General features: G+C 29.2%; 2 protein-coding genes across 5 annotated transcripts in view; both read left to right on the top strand.

Moving 5' to 3' along the window:
- The first annotated feature begins 802 nt into the window (after positions 1 to 802).
- Positions 803 to 7,768, top strand: LOC145183300 (V-type proton ATPase subunit D-like). The gene is made up of 10 exons (XM_090074819.1): positions 803 to 972; positions 2,285 to 2,402; positions 2,741 to 2,820; positions 3,603 to 3,670; positions 4,209 to 4,253; positions 4,634 to 4,737; positions 6,707 to 6,773; positions 6,904 to 6,982; positions 7,089 to 7,177; positions 7,580 to 7,768. Exons 1-10 carry the CDS (start codon positions 932 to 934, stop codon positions 7,666 to 7,668), a joined length of 780 nt encoding a protein of 259 aa, XP_089930945.1. The 5' UTR covers positions 803 to 931; the 3' UTR covers positions 7,669 to 7,768.
- A 4,327-nt stretch (positions 7,769 to 12,095) lies between these two features.
- Positions 12,096 to 20,023, top strand: part of LOC145182466 (uncharacterized) — a 29,360-nt gene continuing 21,432 nt past the window's right edge. For 2 of the 4 annotated variants that reach the window (XM_090074803.1, XM_090074811.1), the window contains exons 1-10: positions 12,096 to 12,210; positions 12,771 to 13,061; positions 14,617 to 14,807; positions 14,969 to 15,114; positions 15,283 to 15,343; positions 15,540 to 15,607; positions 15,702 to 15,773; positions 16,214 to 16,330; positions 16,418 to 16,531; positions 17,154 to 17,203. In XM_090074803.1, coding sequence (XP_089930929.1) covers positions 14,797 to 14,807; positions 14,969 to 15,114; positions 15,283 to 15,343; positions 15,540 to 15,607; positions 15,702 to 15,773; positions 16,214 to 16,330; positions 16,418 to 16,531; positions 17,154 to 17,203 — 639 coding nt within the window. In that variant the 5' untranslated portion in view covers positions 12,096 to 12,210; positions 12,771 to 13,061; positions 14,617 to 14,796. Of the gene's footprint in view, positions 12,470 to 12,770; positions 13,062 to 14,616; positions 14,808 to 14,968; positions 15,115 to 15,282; positions 15,344 to 15,539; positions 15,608 to 15,701; positions 15,774 to 16,213; positions 16,331 to 16,417; positions 16,532 to 17,153; positions 17,204 to 20,023 lie in introns of all 4 variants that reach the window. The other 2 variants (XM_090074796.1, XM_090074807.1) reach the window with 1 other exon arrangement.

Below are 20,023 nucleotides of genomic sequence, written 5' to 3'. Positions count from 1 at the left end.
TAAAAAGTTGAAAGTTAGTTTTAAAAAATACACGGAAAAAGATGAAGAGGAAAAGTCAAGAGATAAAACGTTTGTTATGGTGTGTACTTTAAAATTTAGAATGTAAATCAATCAATATCAATATATTTCGTGATAAAGATGCTACAAAAAACACAGATCATTGCAAATAGTAATTCACTAATAAAGCCTAATGACCTATATAAGATAAAAAAAAGACAAAAGAAAAACATAAGAAATAAACAAGTCAAATAACAAAAGTAGAAATTTACAAAAATTTATAAGCAACGCTCATAAAACAGACTTTTAAAAGAGATAAAATATGCGTCAAATAGTTAAAATAATTAACTTTTAACCGAGGTTTATATCAGTATCAAATTGTATTTGTAGAAAACACTTTTAAGAGATAAACAATATATTTAGATAACTGTAAATACAGTTCCATAAATCAGCACAGTATCCAAATATAAAGTTATGGTGATTTGTGGTGATTGTAAGGCTCTTGCCGCGATCCCTTTAAAGATCTTTGAGGCCTTTAGACTACTTTTTATATTTAAGAATAATTGTGGTTAATTATTCTAATTATTCAATTACCGTTCTAAATACCAATATCTTTAATAGTGATATTTGAAAACACGTCTAAATCCTCATAGGCTGTATTTATTTTTTTACTGTGTATCCATTTATTTATTTTTTTATTTGTCTTTTAATAGGTTTAAAAAATCTAAAAATTCGACAATAAATAAATCTGACGGAAATAAGTTTACATTTTTCGTCAAAAAGGTGAGCCTCGGCGTTGTTTCAGATGACGTCAATCCAGCAAGTATAAAATGCAACCTTTACTTATGAGATTAGTAAACTTCGGTAAAGTAAGAAGTGCATCGAAAACAAAACATTACCAAGTGACTAGCAAGACCTGATCGTGTGAATAAAAATGTCTGGTAAAGACAAAATCAACGTCTTTCCATCTCGTATGTGAGTAACTTAATAAATAAGTTTAAATATATCGATTAACGGTGTAACTGGTATTTGTTTAACTCTTTTTCTTAAACAAAACTTAGTAACTAAAGGTTTCAGCAGCTATGCGTTCATTTAGTAAACATTGAGTAAGATATTTATAAAAAAAAAAATGTTTTGATGTAAGATGTTTACTATAAATATTATAGTCAGTTGCTTTTACATGTAATTGAGCTGTTAACTAGTGCTAAATCATAATTCAATAGCAAAAGATAACACAAGAAAAACTTTTGAACCTCCCCCTTTTTTGTTGCACAAAAAAGAAAAATAATGATAAAAATAAAAAAATAAATAAATGAAGATATCAAGTGTTGATAAGGTATTCCTTGAAATATCCAGCTTACCAAAAATGAAAAATAAATAAATGAAGATATCAAGTGTTGGTATTCCTTGAAATATCCAACCAAAACAAACTATTGTTATTTGTAGATTAAAATTTTAATGAAAAGTCAAGAATTCCAGAAAATCTAGATACATGATTGGAAGCAAATTTAGCTAAGAATGATCTGACACATTTTTTAATGACTGATCAAAGTGATAATGATACTTTTCCAGTTGTTCTATTGCCAATGTAGGTGGAATTTTGCTGAGCAGTGAAGACGAAAGATTTTCTCAAGGACACTCTATAGCATGAAATGTAGACTTAGTCTCAATTTATCAAGGTTAAATGCTAGTTGCAGTTCTTTGATCAGCAAAAGACCTTTTTATTTATTGTTATTGTCATCAAATAATTCAGATTAAATGATTTTAATAAACTATAAACTTAGAATTGATAGTTTGTCCATCACACTAGAATCTCAATTAATGTTTAGTGGTCTTTTCTTTAACATAAATTTGAACGGAATTTGCTTTTTTAAATTTTTTAGTAAAAATTGAAAAAAGTGGATACCATTCAAAAACAGATATTGCAATGCTGCTAGTCATGTAGACCTTCTTTGTTCAAAATTAGGTTGAGTTTGCCAAGAACTTTTAAATCAAGGTATTGTTTACTCAACACCAACTCAGCTAAAAATGTCCAAGGCAACCATGAGGGAAGCTGAGAGATAAATATAATTAAACACAAAGAAATACAAATTTAAATGTTATTTAATGTTGCTCGTCTATAATATAGCTATAATACAAAAAGTTTTTTTAAAACTATTGTATTTTAGCTATATTATAAGGAAAAATTAAAAAATTAATTTTGCATATCTCATCTGTATAAATAATAGATGAGTTATATTTATAATGCATGAGTTATATTTATAATACATGACTTGTATTCATTTAGGGCAATGACTGTAATGAAGAATCAGCTAAAAGGTGCACAGAAAGGCCACAGTTTGCTTAAAAAGAAATCTGATGCTTTAACTCTTCGGTTTCGAAAAATCCTAAAGACTATTATTGAGGTTACTTCTTTTAAATACATTCATGACTATTAAAAACTTTAAATACTTTCTACTCAGTAATTTTACTTAAAACTATGAAATTCTTATGGGATTATAAATCAAATGCAGCATTTTATTCATCTTTAAAATGTTTTATAAACTGCACTGTCGTTATTGGTGTAATAACACAAGTTTTAAAGTACATTTCAGATTTTAATGATAATTGTACTTAAAAGTTTTAGATGATAAATGTTAATTTGACTTTCAATTTATAAATTGAAGCACCCAGTATATGAGACACCAGTGTATTTAATTGCAAATAGTTTTAAACAATTGTACCTACCCTGTTCTTTATGCAGACTAAGGTAATGATGGGTGATGTTATGAAAGCTGCTTCATTTTCATTAGCAGAAGCCTACTTTACTGCTGGGGATTTCAGGTATCTTTTTTCAAAACAACACATTTTTAACACTTTTAGCTTGTTGAATTTTGAAATTATTGATGTTTGTTGAAAAATAAGCTTTTTTAGTAAAATTGCAGCCTCAATTTTCACAAAACAACTTTAAAATGCAACAACTGCAAGTTTTTTTTCATATTCATGAAAAGTAAATAGTATTAATGAAATTTATTTTTTAGCAAAAGTTAATTTTCATGAATAATTTTAAGTTTTTGATTTACTTGAATTGTTTTATGCCATTTAATTTATTAATGCCATTTCTCACCTTTTTTACCCAATGTATTTTAGCAAAAAGCTTACTTTTAATTTTTCACCAAAAAAAAAATTAAACTTGTAAAAACTATTGTGCTTTGACACATATTTCTGTCTGTATCCTTAAGGCTGGACTTAGGGATACAGATTGTCCATGTAGTTTTTTGGTGATAATGATTTTTACTGGTTCAATACTGTTTACATTTCCCTGCCTTCTTGAAAAAATCTGTTACATTTATCTGGTCCCAAAATACATTTGAATGATAAAAAAGATGTAGTTCAAGAATTACAGTCCACTGTTATTTTTCAGAATTTCAATATCTTCTTAAATAGGTAAAAAAAATTTCATTAAAGTGGCTAAATAAAAAACAAAAATTTGTTTAATAAGAACAATGTCGCAATATTTTTTAAGTTATGTTAAAAAATTGTATTGAATATTACAAATAATGAAATATTGTGATTATCTTTATGTTATGATTTTTCTTAAATCTTATGATTATCTCTTTGTTTAGTGTGGTAGTCTTAGAAAATGTTGATAAAGCTTGGGTTAAAGTGAAGAGCAAAAGTGATAATGTAGCCGGTTAGTATATATGTAATCTTAATTGAGTAGTGTGGTTTTGTGTTAGATAATTGAAATGAGAAAGATAATTTCATACTTTATAATGTAGAAAATAAAAAAATAAAGGCCTGAAAGAAGCTAGGTAAAAAAATTGTCATGTAAGAGCTGTTAGCAATGGTATTGAAACAATCCTAGGTAAAAAAAACTTTCTGAACCTTAAAATGAAAGCTTTTAATGCGCCATTCAGTGCAAATATTTCATTGCATTTCTCAACTCCTTGTTTTATGGGGTTAATCTATTTGTGCATTGAATGAATGGCTCAAATCTACATTATTAGTGAGTCTAACCTCAGTTCGAATTTTTATCTTAAAGGGTGAAAAGCAGCTCATTTTGTTTAACACAAAAGGAAAATTTTTTATTATTGGTTGCAATACTATGTTCCATCTGCTTTGAATATTTTTCTCCTATTATATTTCTCTAGGACATACATTAGACTGGAGGAACCCTTTTAGCTAAAACTATTTTGAAACAAAACCCTATAGTTAATCTCTTCCTTTAGGTGTTCGTTTACCTGTGTTTGAGGCCTACTCTGATGGAGCTAACAGTAAGCATTTGATATCTTTCTTAATTAATGGTAATAGAAAAAATGCATCATTGTTATTTTTATTAGTAGGGAAGCTTCAAATGTATCAAAGGTAAAGTTTTAAGGTATCTTTAGATATTTGATCACAGGACTTTTACAAATATGTTGAATATGGCATTTTGTTGCTATTTTTATTTATTTTTTTCATCATTTTAGACACTATTTGTAAGCAAGTATGGATCTTTTTATTTTTAAATAAAATGTTGCATTTTGGGTGTTGGATAATATTATATAGTATTTTTATAGCAAAAAAAAATGTTTCTTTTTGAAATCTTTTTTGTCAGTTATTGTTTTGTTGGTCATTATATAAGATATTTTATAAACATTTTTAATACTTTTAGCATATGAGTTGACGGGTCTTTCTCGTGGTGGTCAACAAGTAAATACTTGTGCTGCTACTTTCAATAAGGCTGTCAAGTTGTTGGTTGAGTTGGCTTCTTTACAGGTAATACAAATTTACTTTTTTTTTCTGTAAAAATTTGTTTGATCAATTCCACCGTTTGTTTATTCTGCATATTTTTTCTACATGAGCATTCTATTCTATTAACATATTCAGGGTGCGTCAAAATTACTGCACTCAAAAATAGTTTGGAAAATATATAACAGTAGAAAAAAAAGTCAGACTTCAAAGATATCTCCATTTTGCTTTATGATATGCATCAAAATTAGGATTGAGGTTCTACTGAAAAATTATTGGTAAATTGGTAAAGTTGTTTCACCAATTTACCAGCCAAATGATGTCAGTAAATTTTGGAAAATATTCTCGAAGAGAGGCAGAGCAATCTTGTAAGCAGCTTGTACAGATCTTTTTCCAATCCAATCCATTGAGATTGAGTGATGACTTACTTGATATACTTTGTTTTCTCAAAGCTGATTCTTTATCAAAAAGTAAATCTGAAAACAAAACTTATTGTTCCTTATTTACTTATTAATGGATTTTATGGGCTTTTGTTGAAGAATTTCTTTTATTTTTACCAATTTTATATTTACTAGTAAATTTTGATTTTTTTTGTTTTACCAGGTAAATTTAAAATTAGGTAAAAGCTCAACCCTAATTAAGATACATAGTGATTGAGTCTGCAGTGGTGTGCAAGTTGGACACATCAAGGTCATCCCATGAGCTCATTGTTTTGATCAATGCTTTCTTAAACAAATCAATATTTTTGTGTGATTTTTCACAGGCTTTTGCCTCATGAACACTTCATAACAATCATTTAGCCAGCAGGTCATTTAGTAAAAGTGATAGAGTCCAGGAAGTTCTGGGTGCAACACTTTTGAACAATTTTGAGCTAGAGTACTATCTTGCTGAAAAATCCTTTGACAACCTTCAAAATGAGATTTTGGCCCCAAGAAGTTTTCAGGAAGTTTCAATATTCATTTCTATTGATTTTCACACCTGCAGGCACAAATTTGAGTGGATTCTTTCTGTTGGCTGTCATTTTGGCCCAAACCATCTATGACGCTGATTTATGGTCTCATGAGCTGTTTTATGGTCTTATTGACCATAAAACAGCTCATAAGATTTTTATGGTTGGTATTGGCATGGACTCTGTCTTTTTGTTAAACATTTTTTGTTTAACAGTAAACAATTTTTTGTCTGTGAACAAAACATATATATATATATATATATATATATATATATATATATATATATATATATATATATATATATATATATATATATATATATATATATATATATATATATATATATATTCCCTGTGAACATGTTGTTGTGTTGTCATCCCAGGAATTGTTGTCATCAATTCATCACGTTTGTTTTGAAGCATTGGTCAAACCCTGGCACTTATTTTTCTTAAAAGTGTTCATATTTAACTCTTTTTACAATCCTCCTCATTGATGTTTCTAACATTATTTCACACAATATTTGTTCAAAACTTCGCTTTGTGGTGCTGATTTGTTTTTGAAGCCTCTTCACAGCTACCTTTATGAATACTGCACTCTTTTAAGCCCTTCCAAATCAGTCTTTGTTCCTAGCTGTTTGAATCTTCCAATTGTGTCAATTACCAACCTTCGTGGTACTCCTAAATAATTCTGAATGTAGAATAATGATTTGTTGATAATGGATGGCTTCACCATGCTATCAAAATTCGAATACATAAAATAAGTATGCATACATACTATACATTTATATAGCTGTAGCATAAAATAAATAACACAAAAATGTTGTAAAAACAAAAAAAAAGTAACAATTCCATAAAAGAAGCATAAAACTTCCAGTGCAGGTAATTTTGCTGGATGAATGTATGTAATGTATGTATGCATATATATATGTATGTATGTATGTATGTATGTATGTATGTATGTATGTATGTATGTATGTATGTATACATGTAATATATGTGTGTATATGTTTGATGCTGCCCACTATTATTTAAAATAAAATTTTTTAGACTTCTTTTGTCACTTTGGATGAATCAATAAAGACAACAAACAGAAGAGTTAATGCCATTGAACATGGTGAGCGCCACGATGTTTTGTAATTTATTGATATGCTTAAAGTGTTTATAGGTTGTGAGTGATGTGTACAATGATTTTGGTATGGAAAAAAAAGGGTTTTTTTTTTTTTTTTTTTTGTTTAATCTTTTAGTTATCATTCCAAAAATTGAACGAACGATTGCTTATATAACAAGTGAGTTAGATGAAATGGAAAGAGAAGAGTTTTATAGGTATGAGATTCTTTTAAGTATAAAAATATCACATTTTTAATTCGATATTCTTTTGTTTATCTCCTTTCTTTTGTTTATCTCCTTTCTTTTTTTTTTTTTCTCAAAGGTTAAAAAAGATTCAAGAAAAGAAAAAAGCCAACAAGAGCATCAAAGCTAAGGAATTGTTGCAATACCAAACGGACAACGAGAAATCAGGTTTTTACTTCGCTGAAGTCTACTTTGTTTAAGTCTACTTTGTTCTCATCGTTCACCAAAATGATTTTTGTTCTTTTCGTATCGTCATCGCAACTGAATTTTCGATTTGTGCTCATGTTTTACTTCGTCATATTTTTGTCGCACAAGGAAATAAATATAGCAGCTTCTAGATTTCAATCTTGCTGTGCGACATGTTTCCATTTTTGTAAAAACGTTCTCATGCTTGATTTTAAACCAAAAAGTATCCATAAAGTTTTTTATATCATTTTGTGTTCGTACTGACAATATATTCCAATGACAAATCATGGAATGTCTTATGAATACTGACATAATAATCTCCATGAAATTTAAAAAGTTTAACAAAAGTCTTTCGAAATATTTTTTGTAAGTTTTTTGTTTTAGTTGTAGATACGACGGACAGTGGGGCTCCCATTTCTGAACCTAATTTGTTGAACATGGACGGTGATGACGAGGATATCCTTTTTAAATAAAATATTTATGGCTAATTACTTTTCTTATGTTGTATTTTTTTTTTATGAATTTGCAATTTAATTTTAAATCTTATGGCAATAAAATTATTTTCACGATCAATCTTTCGTTGTTAAATTCAGTGCCATGATGCATTTCAGTTTTTTTCTTGCATATAATTTAAGTGGTGACTTAAATTAGAATGGACTTAAATTATCTCGCTTCTGCTTCTCGGTTAAACTTTCATAAAACTTTAAGATTTTTGTCTTTAAAGTGTTGTTTTCCAAACGCTTTGCTCTCAAAAAAACAGCAATCTTCAAGTAAAACTACTTGCTTTGTGAAAAGTTTACAGAAGTTTCTTATATTTTGAGTTAAACGGGTGAATTTTTTTTTTTATTTCATTCAGTCAGAAATTGAACAATAACACCATCTACTAAGAGAAAACCAAAACACTTCACAGGATGCAAAAAAGATTTTCTATGATTTTGATACATAGTACAATCATCTTTTGGGCTTCACAGTTATGTTCATAGTAAGGTTCAGCTCCTTTCAGAAGCCTATAAACAGTCAAGACTTGCTCGTGGAAAGAAGATATTCTCCTGGATGAAGAAGTACAAATCCACAGTTCGAACTTTATCAGATGAAAAAACTTTGGACAATTGACCAATCTAGAAATGCCCGAAATGATAGGTTTATTGCGTTCAGCTCTTCAAAGGTGCATCACATTCATATCGCGAAGCATCCAGCATCAGAAGTGATGTTTGGGGTTGTGGGTTCTGATGCTAAGCGAATGCCTCCTTACTGGTTCCCTAAGAGTCTTAAAATTGGCCAGAATGAGTGCCTGAATGTTCTGAAAACTGTTGTGAAGCCATGGATTGATACCTATTTCAAAAATGTTGGCTATGTATGGCAACAGGACTCAGCCCCTTCACACAAGGTTAGGATCAGGGTTAGGGCCAAGAAGACGTAAGCCTGGCGCAAAGAGAACTTCAAGAATTTCTAGTCAACTTCAATATGACCCCCCAAACTCACCCAACCTGACACTCTTGGACTATGGGATCTGGAGCTCTATTGAGAGTAGGGCTTGTGCTAAGCCTTAAAGCAACGTGGTCAACCTAAAGGCATCTGATAAAAGGAGTGCACTCTGATGACTTAAGAATTCTAGAACACCTGCGTGCCCTTCCGTACACGGCTTGAGAAGATGGTCCAGAATGATGGTCACAATATTGAAGTTTAAAGTTGCTTAAGCATCAAAAAAGATTATTTCCAAAATTTTACTAGTTTTTCTATTTCCGTTTTTTCAAAATTGAAATAAATGTGTTCACGTTTAAGAGAGTCTCAGTTGCGGTGCCGCACCCTGTAAATTACTGACAATTTATAGGTTTGTCTGTAATGAGTACTTAACATACAAAAGATATTACAGGTAAAATTAGTTGCAGGTATGGACAACTGCACATTGAGAAGACCAATTATCCTCTTCTCCCCAGGAAATACAGAGATTTTTAAAAACTAGTTTCCACTTTTAGAAGTTTTTTCCTTTACAGAATTTTTTCAAGGAATGCGTTGCCTAGGAAGCTATTTCTTCCTATTTTTCTATTATTTACTGAAAGATTTCATTAGTTGAAAAAAAGCCTGAAGTAGAAAATTAGAAAGTTTCAACTAAAAATCGGAAAGTTTCAACTAATAATCAAGTTGGGTACGGTTTCCACATGATATTAGGAAAAGAAGTATGTAAGTAAAAAAAATCAGTTTTTCAGGGCGGGAGGAGAGGGTGAGGGGGAAAAAAAAATCTGAAACCTGAGAGAAAGTGGAAAATGAGTTGTTACATTGTATTACAGCAGATGAAAGATTTAAAATTGCGAATTTTTTAAGAAACACGATTTTTACAGGAGAATCGATAAGAGAATTTTTGGAAGATTCTAAAAAGGAGATCTTTTGGGTAAAAAAAGAAAAGAGTTTTTTAAGAAGAAATAAAGAAAAAGAAATAAAGGGATATTTTCAAAGAGAAAGAGGAGATTTTATATTGAAAATTTATTGAGAAGTTCTAATACAGATAGACGCTTTGGCCAAGAGTCAAAAGGTGTTAATAGAAAGTTTTTGAGTGACTTTGATTGCATATTGTTATCTGTATTTATTTATAGTAAAAGAATACACACACACATACACACGCGCGCGCGCACACACACACACAACACAGAGGGCAGCTTAACACATAAGTCACTTAACGTATACATACCCCAAAGACAACATTTCTGCTTTAAATAAGCAACCGCGCTCTCAAATCACTGCTCTATGCACTATCATCGTGCAACTCATAAAAAAATCCCCGCTCTCACAATATTGTTGCAATTTCTTCAAGTCAATGTTGCATTTAGTTGATGTTGATAGCCTGCTGTTCAAAATTAGATCAAGTAATAAGCTGGATAGCATATACAATAAAAAAACTCATGAAAAGGATCTCAATTATGAAGGATGCTGCCTACTGATTGCAGATCATGCTGCTAGACAAAAAAAAGAATTTTGTCTTTTTCATTGGCCTCAGAAGTTTATTAATTAGAAAACGAAAGCTGGGTTGACAGCAGCTATCCAAAAACTTTGACAGCATGAGTAGAAATCTCAGTCTTTTTAATCTTAAGTCATTCATGAAAATGTTGAGTACTATTATTGTTGCAAGTTGCGTAAAGCCTGCCATTAAAAAATTGAACTTTTAAGTAGTTGATGATTAATTTCATCAATGATAAACTTGTCAATGATAAACTTTACGGAGTTTTCCATCCAGAGGCAAAATTGTACTTTGTTTTTCAAAGTTTACAAAGATGTTTATGGAAGGACTTCTACGATAAAAACTGGGGAAGTTTGATCCTTAAGGTCAGGGAATGAAGGACGCCTCTCAATTACTAAGGCACGTTCAAATACATGAAAGCGGTACATATCTTTCTAGTTAATTAAATATAAAGAAACAAAAATATCTTCTCATTCTTCCAGTAGTTGCTTCATGTAAAAATGTCACGATTGCTTTTACGTGGTATGATCTTGAAAGAAAAAAAAATGACGTCAGAAAATTACTTTGGAAATATTTACATTACGTTGTCTTGATATCAAAGCATACGAAAAGCAAACAAAAAAACGTATTTTAGGCATAAAAGCAACTTTTTTGCCGGAAAATCTTTTCATGAAGTTGACTGAGAATTTGAGCAAAAAATCAAAGTAAAAAATTTGATGACGTTTCCAATTGACAGCGATGGCGCGCCATTTTGTTTGCTAAACCAGGACAATATGTTTATCTTAAATTTTAAAGGTTGTTGACACAAAACGTTGTTTTATCAACTGTTAAACAAACGGTGTCTTATGAGTTTCATAAATATTTATGAACTGTTTTAGTTCAAATAATTGTAGATTGTTTTTAGATAAAATTTCGATTTTCGTAAGTGCGCCAATAAATTTTTTCATTTTCTTAGAGAACACGAATAATTCATAGTTTTATCCATTTGAATTAGCTTAACATCATCTCAGTAATAAATAAAAAAAACTCTGTTAGGGTTAGGATATCGAGGCTAGCATTAGGATTTGCTTTTCATCGCATTTTCAACAAGACTTGTCGATTGTAAGTGAATAAATCTAATAGCCGTTAACGTCTTCATGAAGATAGGCCTTTACGAAAACGTAAAATCAAAACAAAGCCACGTGTTTTCTTTTCTAAAAGAACATTGATAAGAAATATTGAGACAAGTGAAATACTTAACTTTGTTTTTATTTTGCCCATACCCAAAATACACCAATATAAGAAAATATGCGCATAAAATTATAATAGTAATAATAATAATAGCGTTGTTGTAGCAAATATAATAATAACAATAATTGTAAGAAAGATAATTATTGTAAGATATAATAATTGTAAGAAGGATTAGAGTAAAAAAAATTACAATGAAAATAACAAGAAAAGTTAGGAACTAAAACCATCGTTGTATGCAATATAGTCTGCATAAGTAATTTAAGGGAATAAATGATTATAAGGTTTGCCAAAGATATGTATTCATTTATATATTTATATATATATTTATATATATATATATATATATATATATATATATATATATATATATATATATATATATATATGTATGTATGTATGTATGTATGTATGTATGTATGTATGTATGTATGTATGTATGTATGTATGTATGTATGTATGTATGTATGTATGCATATATATTATTATTATTATTATTATTATTATTATTATTATTATTATTATTATTATTATTATTATTATTATTATTATTATTATTATTACTATTATTATTATTATTGTTGTTGTTATTATTATTATTATTATTATTATTATTACTATACAAAAGTTTATATTAAATTTTGTATATTAATGTTGACTATAGTATGTAATAGTCAATGTTGTTATACAATATTTTAACTATTGTTTGCTTAATGTCATAGATGTATAAATATATCTCTCACAACAGTTCATGTTTTGCAATGTGATATTTGCATAATGATGGAAACAAAAACAGAAGAAGATTGGTTTTACTGATTGAATCAATGGAAGTTAAGTAAACATTGAATAACGAATTTCTTACAACTTTTTTTTACTACATTTAGTAAGCATGCGTTTTTTTAGTTTCCTTAGAATAGGTTTACATAAAATTGTGATAGCAAACTTAATTTCTACATTATAAACTGTGCATTTGAGAATTTTTTTGTATCTTTAGTGAAATATTAAACATTAGATAAATGGGAACAGATTTTATAGTTTCTATAGAAACAAAATCTATAGTTTCAATGTTGTTACTAACCATTATTTGGTTCAGAGTAAGGCTTTTGCTTCTATCTCTCTTGCATTTTTTGCTTTAACCTTTCTTGCATTTTTTGCTTTAACCTCTCTTGCATATTTTGCTTTAACCTCTCTTGCATTTTTTGCTTTTATCTCTCTTGCATTACTTGCTTTTATCTCTCTTGCATTACTTGCTTTTATCTCTCTTGCATTTTTTGCTTTTATCTCTCTTGCATTTTTTGCTTTTATCTCTCTTGCATTTTTTGCTTTTATCTCTCTTGCATTAAAAAATATCTTAACATGTACCAAATGCTTTCATATGATATGTTATTTTTAAAGGTGGAGGGAAAAACATATGTTTCTGTTCAATTTACAACATTTCATAACCCTCAGTCAAAAGATTATGCTGGTGAATGTTGCGACAATTTGGGAAATTTGTGGTGTTTTTTGCAGTGTGATAACTGGTTTAAATTTTGTTTTACTACACTACCAATTGATGATACCAAGCCATGCATTTATTCTGTAACAACTTATGTTTTGGGTGATGATAGATTTAATTTTCCAAGTTTTGGTCACTCAATAGGCAAAGATGTTCTAAATCCAGTTCAATTTTTTTTTGATGGAGCATTTGTAAGTTATTGGAATGTTATTTTGTTATGTGGATAAAATTTTCATTTTGTTGTGCAATTTTTATAGGCTCTAAAATTTTTTTTTATATAAATACATTTAATTTGGTTTCATAAATATGTTCGTATTTTCTATCATAGATCTCACATTTTGTCAAATTAGAGTTTTTTGTTATAATTTTTTCATTTTCCTCCCATTTGCTAGTTCATTACTACATGTGCTTTTTTAAAATTGTTTTGTAGAGAAATTAATTTTTAAAAATTTTGCTGCTACAAATCCCTTCAGACTTCTATTATCTATTTAAGCCAATAAATGTTTTTTTTTTATATCTTTGTCTTTTTTTTTTTTTTTTTGCCATTTAAAAAATATGTTATAGAGATGCTTAAAAAAAATACAAACAGCTTAACATGGAAATGTTGAAAATAGTTTTAACTAAAAAAAAAGTCACAGTTTAAGTGTGTACCCTTAAAATTAGCACTAAATTTTTATTTGACCTAATCTAATTTTTTAACCACCACCTATTGCATTCAAGTTTTAAAAACAAGTAAACAAGAAAACACTTTTGGCAAAATAATTTATTTCATGTCACTTTTTTTTAATAAATTACTCAATATGTAAACCATTAGCCTTGATCCGAGCCTTAATTCTGAATCTGAGCCTATTACATGTCTTCAGGACATACTCCTTGGGCATAGTTTTCTAAGATTTTAGGGTACACATCTGCATTGATTTTAACCCCTGAATCAAAAAAAATTGGAGCCCATAACTCCAAACATCATCACAGAATCAGGATGTTTCAAACTGAACTTAAACCTGACTCTGGAGCATCTTCTGGCTTTGAGGTGCTAATGCAGTGAAACACTGTTTAGACTGTAAAAATTTTTTCATCAGAGAAATATTGGTTGACCTTTTTTAAGGAAGGACAAAAGTTTCTTACTTTTCTCAACTTGTTTGGCCTTAACTTCTTCAGTAAGAAGATACCTTTTAGAACTAGCTCTAAACTTGGCCTTTAGGTAATATTTAACAAAGTTTCTGATTGTATGCTCACTCACAGAGAGTTTCTTAGCCATCTTCCTCATAGATTGGACTGGATTGCACTGAATATGGTCTTTGACTGCTCTAATAAGCCTCACAGCTTTCACAGTCTTTGTCTACCACTTTCTTATTTCCTCCCCATGTGACCAAACATAGAGAGGAAACCAGGAAGTGGTAGACAAAGACTGAGGCTTATTTAAAATGACTTAAAATATCATAGACAGTTTATTTAGCTTATTGTAATGCCCTTGGATGAAACACCCAAGAGATGAAGGTCAATGACAATCTTTTTTTTTTAGCATTCTTTGTAAAAAAAACTTCAAGTTTATCACTTGTTTATGTAAAATACAAAAACTCCAAAACCATTAATCAAAAAATTGATTCCTACAAAGAAAAAATTAAAAAAGGGCACCAATTGATTTTAAGAGCATATTTTCTTAAAGCAACCAAAGTGTAACAAGTCCCATTTTTTAATCAAGGGTGAATTAATATGGAATAATATTTGTGTGATTTTTTTTTTTAGAAAGGTTTTGGTTTTAAAGGAGAAGTTTGGGATGATGACAGCAACAACTTTTTGGGAGTGGGACGAGCAGATGATTTAATAGATAAGTACTTTACTAATATAGATGTTTCAGCAAATTCCAAGGAAGATACTGTGCTGCCTGTACATAAGTTAGTTAATGGAAGACGTACTAATCTGGGAATGATTGTAAGGTATTTTTAAATTCATGAATTTTTTTTTTAAATGCTGGGTTTTTTTGTTTTTTTTTTTTAATTTTATGCTTTTGTAAGTCATTACAATGAAATATATTCTGTTGTGAGGAAAGGTAGAAGCTAAAATCAACTTTTTATTTCATAAATTATTTCATTTCAAGGGCTTTTTGTGTGAAAGATTGGTATGGAAAAGACTGTAATACTTACTGTTTACCCCAAAACAATGAGAAAGGGCACTACACTTGTGATACTAATACAGGAGCTAAAAAATGTAATATGGGGTGGAGTGGTTCTTCTTGTAATGAAGGTGATCACATCTTTTACTGCTATTTTTTTATCTTAACATATCTTTAGTAAAGATAAGTTAAAAAATTATTTTTGACTAACTTTTAAAAAGAATAATTTCAATGCAAAATAACTTTTCTCTAATGTCAGTTAAGTTATTTTTGTCTAATGTCAGTAGTTATTTCTATAGCAATATGTGGTCAGAGTTGTGACTTGAATCATGGTAATTGCACATTACCTGGAGAATGCAAGTGAGGCTTTACTTTTGTGTATAACCCTATAAAAAATGTTTAAAATTTTTCATTTCTTTTTTAAGGTAAAAAAATTAAAGTTAAACAACAATACCTAAACTAGTTTTTTTTTTTTTTTGTAATTTTATTTATTTTTAACATGAAGTACCTTAAATATTCCTTTTTAAGTAAAAATAAATTGTATATTTTGTTTTAGCTGTTTTGAAGGATGGCATGATAGCCAACCCGGAACATGTAACAAATGCTTAAGGAAATCTGGTTGCGGTATGAGTTTATCGTACTTTTTTTAATGTTTGTTTCTTTAGCAAGTTTTCATTTTTTTAATTCTCTGAGTTGATTGTTTTTTTGTGCATTTTAGTAAATGGTTATTGCATTTTGGGTAATGACTGTGTATGTCATTCAGATTGGATTGGCGGACTTTGTAATGAAGGTGTTGAAACTTTCTTCGGCTAAAAAGTTTGTTTGTTTGGGCTTTCAAAATAATTATAATGGAAAAAACTATTACTTTTGAAACCCTTTAACTACCTTATCTATGCTTACCTATATCTTAGTTTTATTTGCAGGCTGCAAGTAGCAAATTTATTATTACTTCAATATTATCTTTTTTTTTTGTGTTGCACTTCATTTTTATTGTATTTTTAAACAAGTATATGTTGGTTGTTTTTATTTAATGAGTTGATTGTTTTGATTCACCTAAATTGTTAAAAGTGGTGCCCGTTTTCGTTTTAACTGAGAAAAAAATTTCCTTTTTTAGAAAATGAAAATTTTTTTACAACTGCTATGTTTGAAATAGCACTTTAAAATGTAACAGTACATGTGATAAATTTGAAGGTAAAAAATGTTTATGCTTTCTGAATCTTTACATTTTAGACTTGAACACATGCAGAAACTCTCCTTGTAAAAATGGAGGGAGATGTTTAAATGCAGGTCCAAATAATTTCTCTTGTGATTGTGTTAATGGGTACTATGGAAAAGATTGTGCTTTAGGTTTGTTTAGATTTTGTTGCTGTTAGTGAACTTATACAAGCTCTTTTTTAAGAGGCATCTTTTGAGATGTAAATTCTTTTTTCCTAGAAATAAATGCATGTAGCAATAACCCATGTCAACATGGCGCTGTGTGTATCAATTTAAAAACTGATTATAAATGCTTATGCCCTTCAGGGTACAATGATAAAAACTGCTCTACAAGTAAGTTTCAGTTTCTTTTATAAAAAGCTCAAAAAAGAAGAGAGAAAGGCAAAGCAAGAGTTTAGAAGAGAAAAGAGTTTTAAAGAGATTTTAAAAGAAGATTTTATGAGAAAAGAGATTTAAAGAGATTTAAAAAGAATTTTATGAGAAAAGAGTTTTAAAGAGATTTTAAAAGAAGATTTTATGAGAAAAGAGTTTTAAAGAGGTTTTAAAAGTAATAAGTTTTACTAATATCAATTAACAACTAAACAATGGCATTGAAGTAACTATTTAGCGACAACCTAGTTTTAGCATTTAAAGATTTCTCACAGCAAACATTCAACTTTTTTTATCACATTAAATTTTAACATGAAGAAAAAGAGATTGGGAGATGAAATCTAGTGCCAGATAAATATTTTAGTATCCTGTGCCTCGGGATACTAAAATATTTATCTGGCACTGAATAATTTTTATTATTTAACAAATAATATCTTTTGTAGTAATTTTTTATTACTTTGTAGTAATTTTTTATTACTTTGTAGTAATTTTTTATTATTTTCCTTCTTAAAATCAAAGATTTTTCTGGTATTTAGACAAATAGTAATTATGTGATTGTAATCCTAATTGTTCTCAAAATTTGTAGACATTGATGATTGTGTTGGTAATCTCTGCCAAAATGGTGGACTCTGCATAGTAAGATTTTTATACACTATTCATATACATTTGATAAATTTAGAATAAAATTTTTTAGTACAAATATTTTACTTTCGACATACTATACATATGGGTGGCCCTTATGTATAGTAAAAATGATTTTTTCTTGTATCTAAAATTTTTGTCTTTTTTCAGTGACCTAAAATTTTTCAGAAAAACAGCTACAAATGCTTTACAACCATAAAATAAATGCAACAATGGAGATGTATCCTATTGGATAGTTTAGTTTATATAGCATCTAACACAACATATAATAGTTTATATTATAAAAATCTGCAAAGTTCAAGTTGATCAGAGCGTAGCATAATGAAGGTCCTTTCTTTGTCGCCATGCTACACTAAAAGTGTTTGGCTTGAGAAGCTTACTTATAATCCAAATCAGGAACATCATGCTGCAGCATCCAACAAATGTTGCTTAGCATTCTGGGTGACCATTTGCCTTTGTCTCATTTTTCCATAACAGAAATATCTTGGTGAAATCTTTTACTGTGCTCATAACTGACCCAAATTTGACCCAAATTAGCAGGGAAAAATTTCTTGTGTGACATCAGAAAATGGACTTTAATGGGACTTTAAATGTTGCATTCAAAAGCTTCTTATGACAGTAGTACTTCTCGAATAATATCCATGATGGTTTGGAGAATGATGGTTGCCAAGAAAATCTGTGCAACTTAAAGAGAATGACCTCCAAGCAGCTTATTGAATGTTGGATCCCATGAGAATTCCCTCTTTGATTGTTGCTAAGCTCAATGCAGGAAATTTCTGTATCAAGTATTTGTTGGCACACTTTCTTCTCAATAGCCTTTAGCAGCTGCTTAATCAAACCTAGTTTTATGTGTAGAGGTGGCAATAGCATATTTTACCTATCAACTAAAGAAAAGTTGACTATGTTGCTTGTGCTTGAAATAATGACTTGACATAGTCGTCAGTCTTTCTACATGTAGTGCTCAGCATGATTTTGATCTCACAGGCAAATAAAACATTAGTCCCATCAAAATGTCAATAGCTTTGATTGCCCATTTGTAATCAACATGCAGGATACAATAAAGAACTTAAGTTTTGATTTGTTTCTTTTGTTGTGACCAAACAACCAATGGGGATGTAAATTGCCATTGTGAAAAAGAACAGATGGATGTAAATTGCCATTGTGAAAAAGAACTGTTTTTATCCTAGATTTAGATGTATCAATAAAGTGTCAATTATGAGCATGGTGTTTAATTCTAAATTTGATGAAAAGAGGCAATAAAAATAAAATTTGGTGGGCGATAAGCAAAAGTTGACTTGGTATTGAACACATATTGCTTTTCTTGAATTTTTTTGGGTCATTTACTTTGGTCAATCAGCAATGTTCAGCACAGCACAATATTACAATGTCAGAGAGTACTTAACTATATTAAAAAGATCTAAGTCTCACTACAGATCAACTTATCCCTGACTATTGTTCAATTTTTATGCTTCTGCAGACCTTTCCATTTTTTAAATATTAGTTCTGGTTTGTTGATTACTTGTTTATTGAATTAGTATTTCAACCTTCAATGGCTTTTTGACAAACATCATGAACTGACAGTTTGTAAACTGTGAAGATGCACCAAGTTTCATGGCTGACTTGATGGGATTTTTGAATTTCAGGTTTATTTAAGTGCATAAAAATTTTCAAATGAATAAAAATCTACTTTCCCTCTTGCTTCTATTTTTAAATTTCAAAAAGTAAATAAAATAAAATAGGATGAAAAAAAAACTTTTTAAATTCTAATTGGCTTGAACAGCTTTTACTTCTTAAGTATTAAGCATGTACAAAAATACATTTCCTGAATGCTTCTATAAATTAAGTAAGAAAATCCTACAATCACTGAGTCACTAATAGTCTAATAACAATTGATTATTAAATTGACATTATATAAATTAACATAATTATTTAAATTGACATAATTAAGTTGACAATTCTAACATTTTGACAATTTTTTCTATTTTTAAAAAATTTTAATGAACATCTGATTATCCAAATGTTTGCCTCAGTTTTTTGTTCCATTAATAGAGCAGACTGTAAGCTGTAAATCGATTTTCTGAAAGAAAAAAAAACATTTTTAAAAAGTTAAAAAACTTTCTTTACGTAAGAATCTTACTCGGTTATTATGGATCACAATACTGCCAACCTAGCTGACCCAACTCTCTCTTTGTATTAATTTCCAACAGTGGAAATGTCATCTTATTGGGGATTTACTTTGAATATTCACTGTCCTGGTAATATAAATGATAAGCTGGTAATATAAATGATAAGCTGATAAACTGACATTTACTTACTGTAATGCTATCCTACAGTGTAAGTATAAGATATACACTAGGGTGACCCAACATTAAATTTTCATATTTAAATGTGCACACATTTTTTTTCCCCTTCTCTAGTGTCCTGTGATTGCAAATGCATATAATAAAAAAACAATTTGTGACCTCAATATCAGCTCTATGTGAAATTTCATTTTTTGTTAAAAACGAAAATTTTACACATCTGTTTAGTAAAGTTATAAAGATATGTGAAAAAAGATATATTTCAGGGATAATAAATTATGTATTTTTAAACTGCAAAGATCCTTTTTACGTTTCTTCCTGTTGTCCCTGGTCACCCGCATTATGTTTTATTTAGGGCTTTCTTCTTCCTCTACTGCTCTACTTCACCATCAAGTACTGCCATTTTCAACAGGAGCCAACTCTTTGGGCCTACCATCTCCCAAAGTTCTGTGGACTCAGATAATTACTTATAATATAGGTTTCCCAAACCTTAACTTGTCAGGAACTCTAGATT

Source organism: Hydra viridissima, unplaced genomic scaffold, assembly GCF_058129835.1.
Source record: "Hydra viridissima isolate aposymbiotic clone 2 unplaced genomic scaffold, HvirCarnegie_v1 scaffold_1, whole genome shotgun sequence".
Classification (NCBI taxonomy): Eukaryota; Metazoa; Cnidaria; class Hydrozoa; order Anthoathecata; family Hydridae; genus Hydra; species Hydra viridissima.
Note: the sequence above shows the minus strand (reverse complement) of the source record. Positions and strands in the feature narration are given on the sequence as shown.

Coding starts and splice junctions, on each gene's coding strand:
- LOC145183300 (XM_090074819.1), top strand. CDS start 932: ATGTCTGGTAAAGACAAAATCAACGTCTTTCCATCTCGTAT. Junction 973..2,284: donor AACGTCTTTCCATCTCGTAT/GTGAGTAACTTA, acceptor GTATTCATTTAG/GGCAATGACTGTAATGAAGA. Junction 4,738..6,706: donor TTGAGTTGGCTTCTTTACAG/GTAATACAAATT, acceptor AAAATTTTTTAG/ACTTCTTTTGTCACTTTGGA.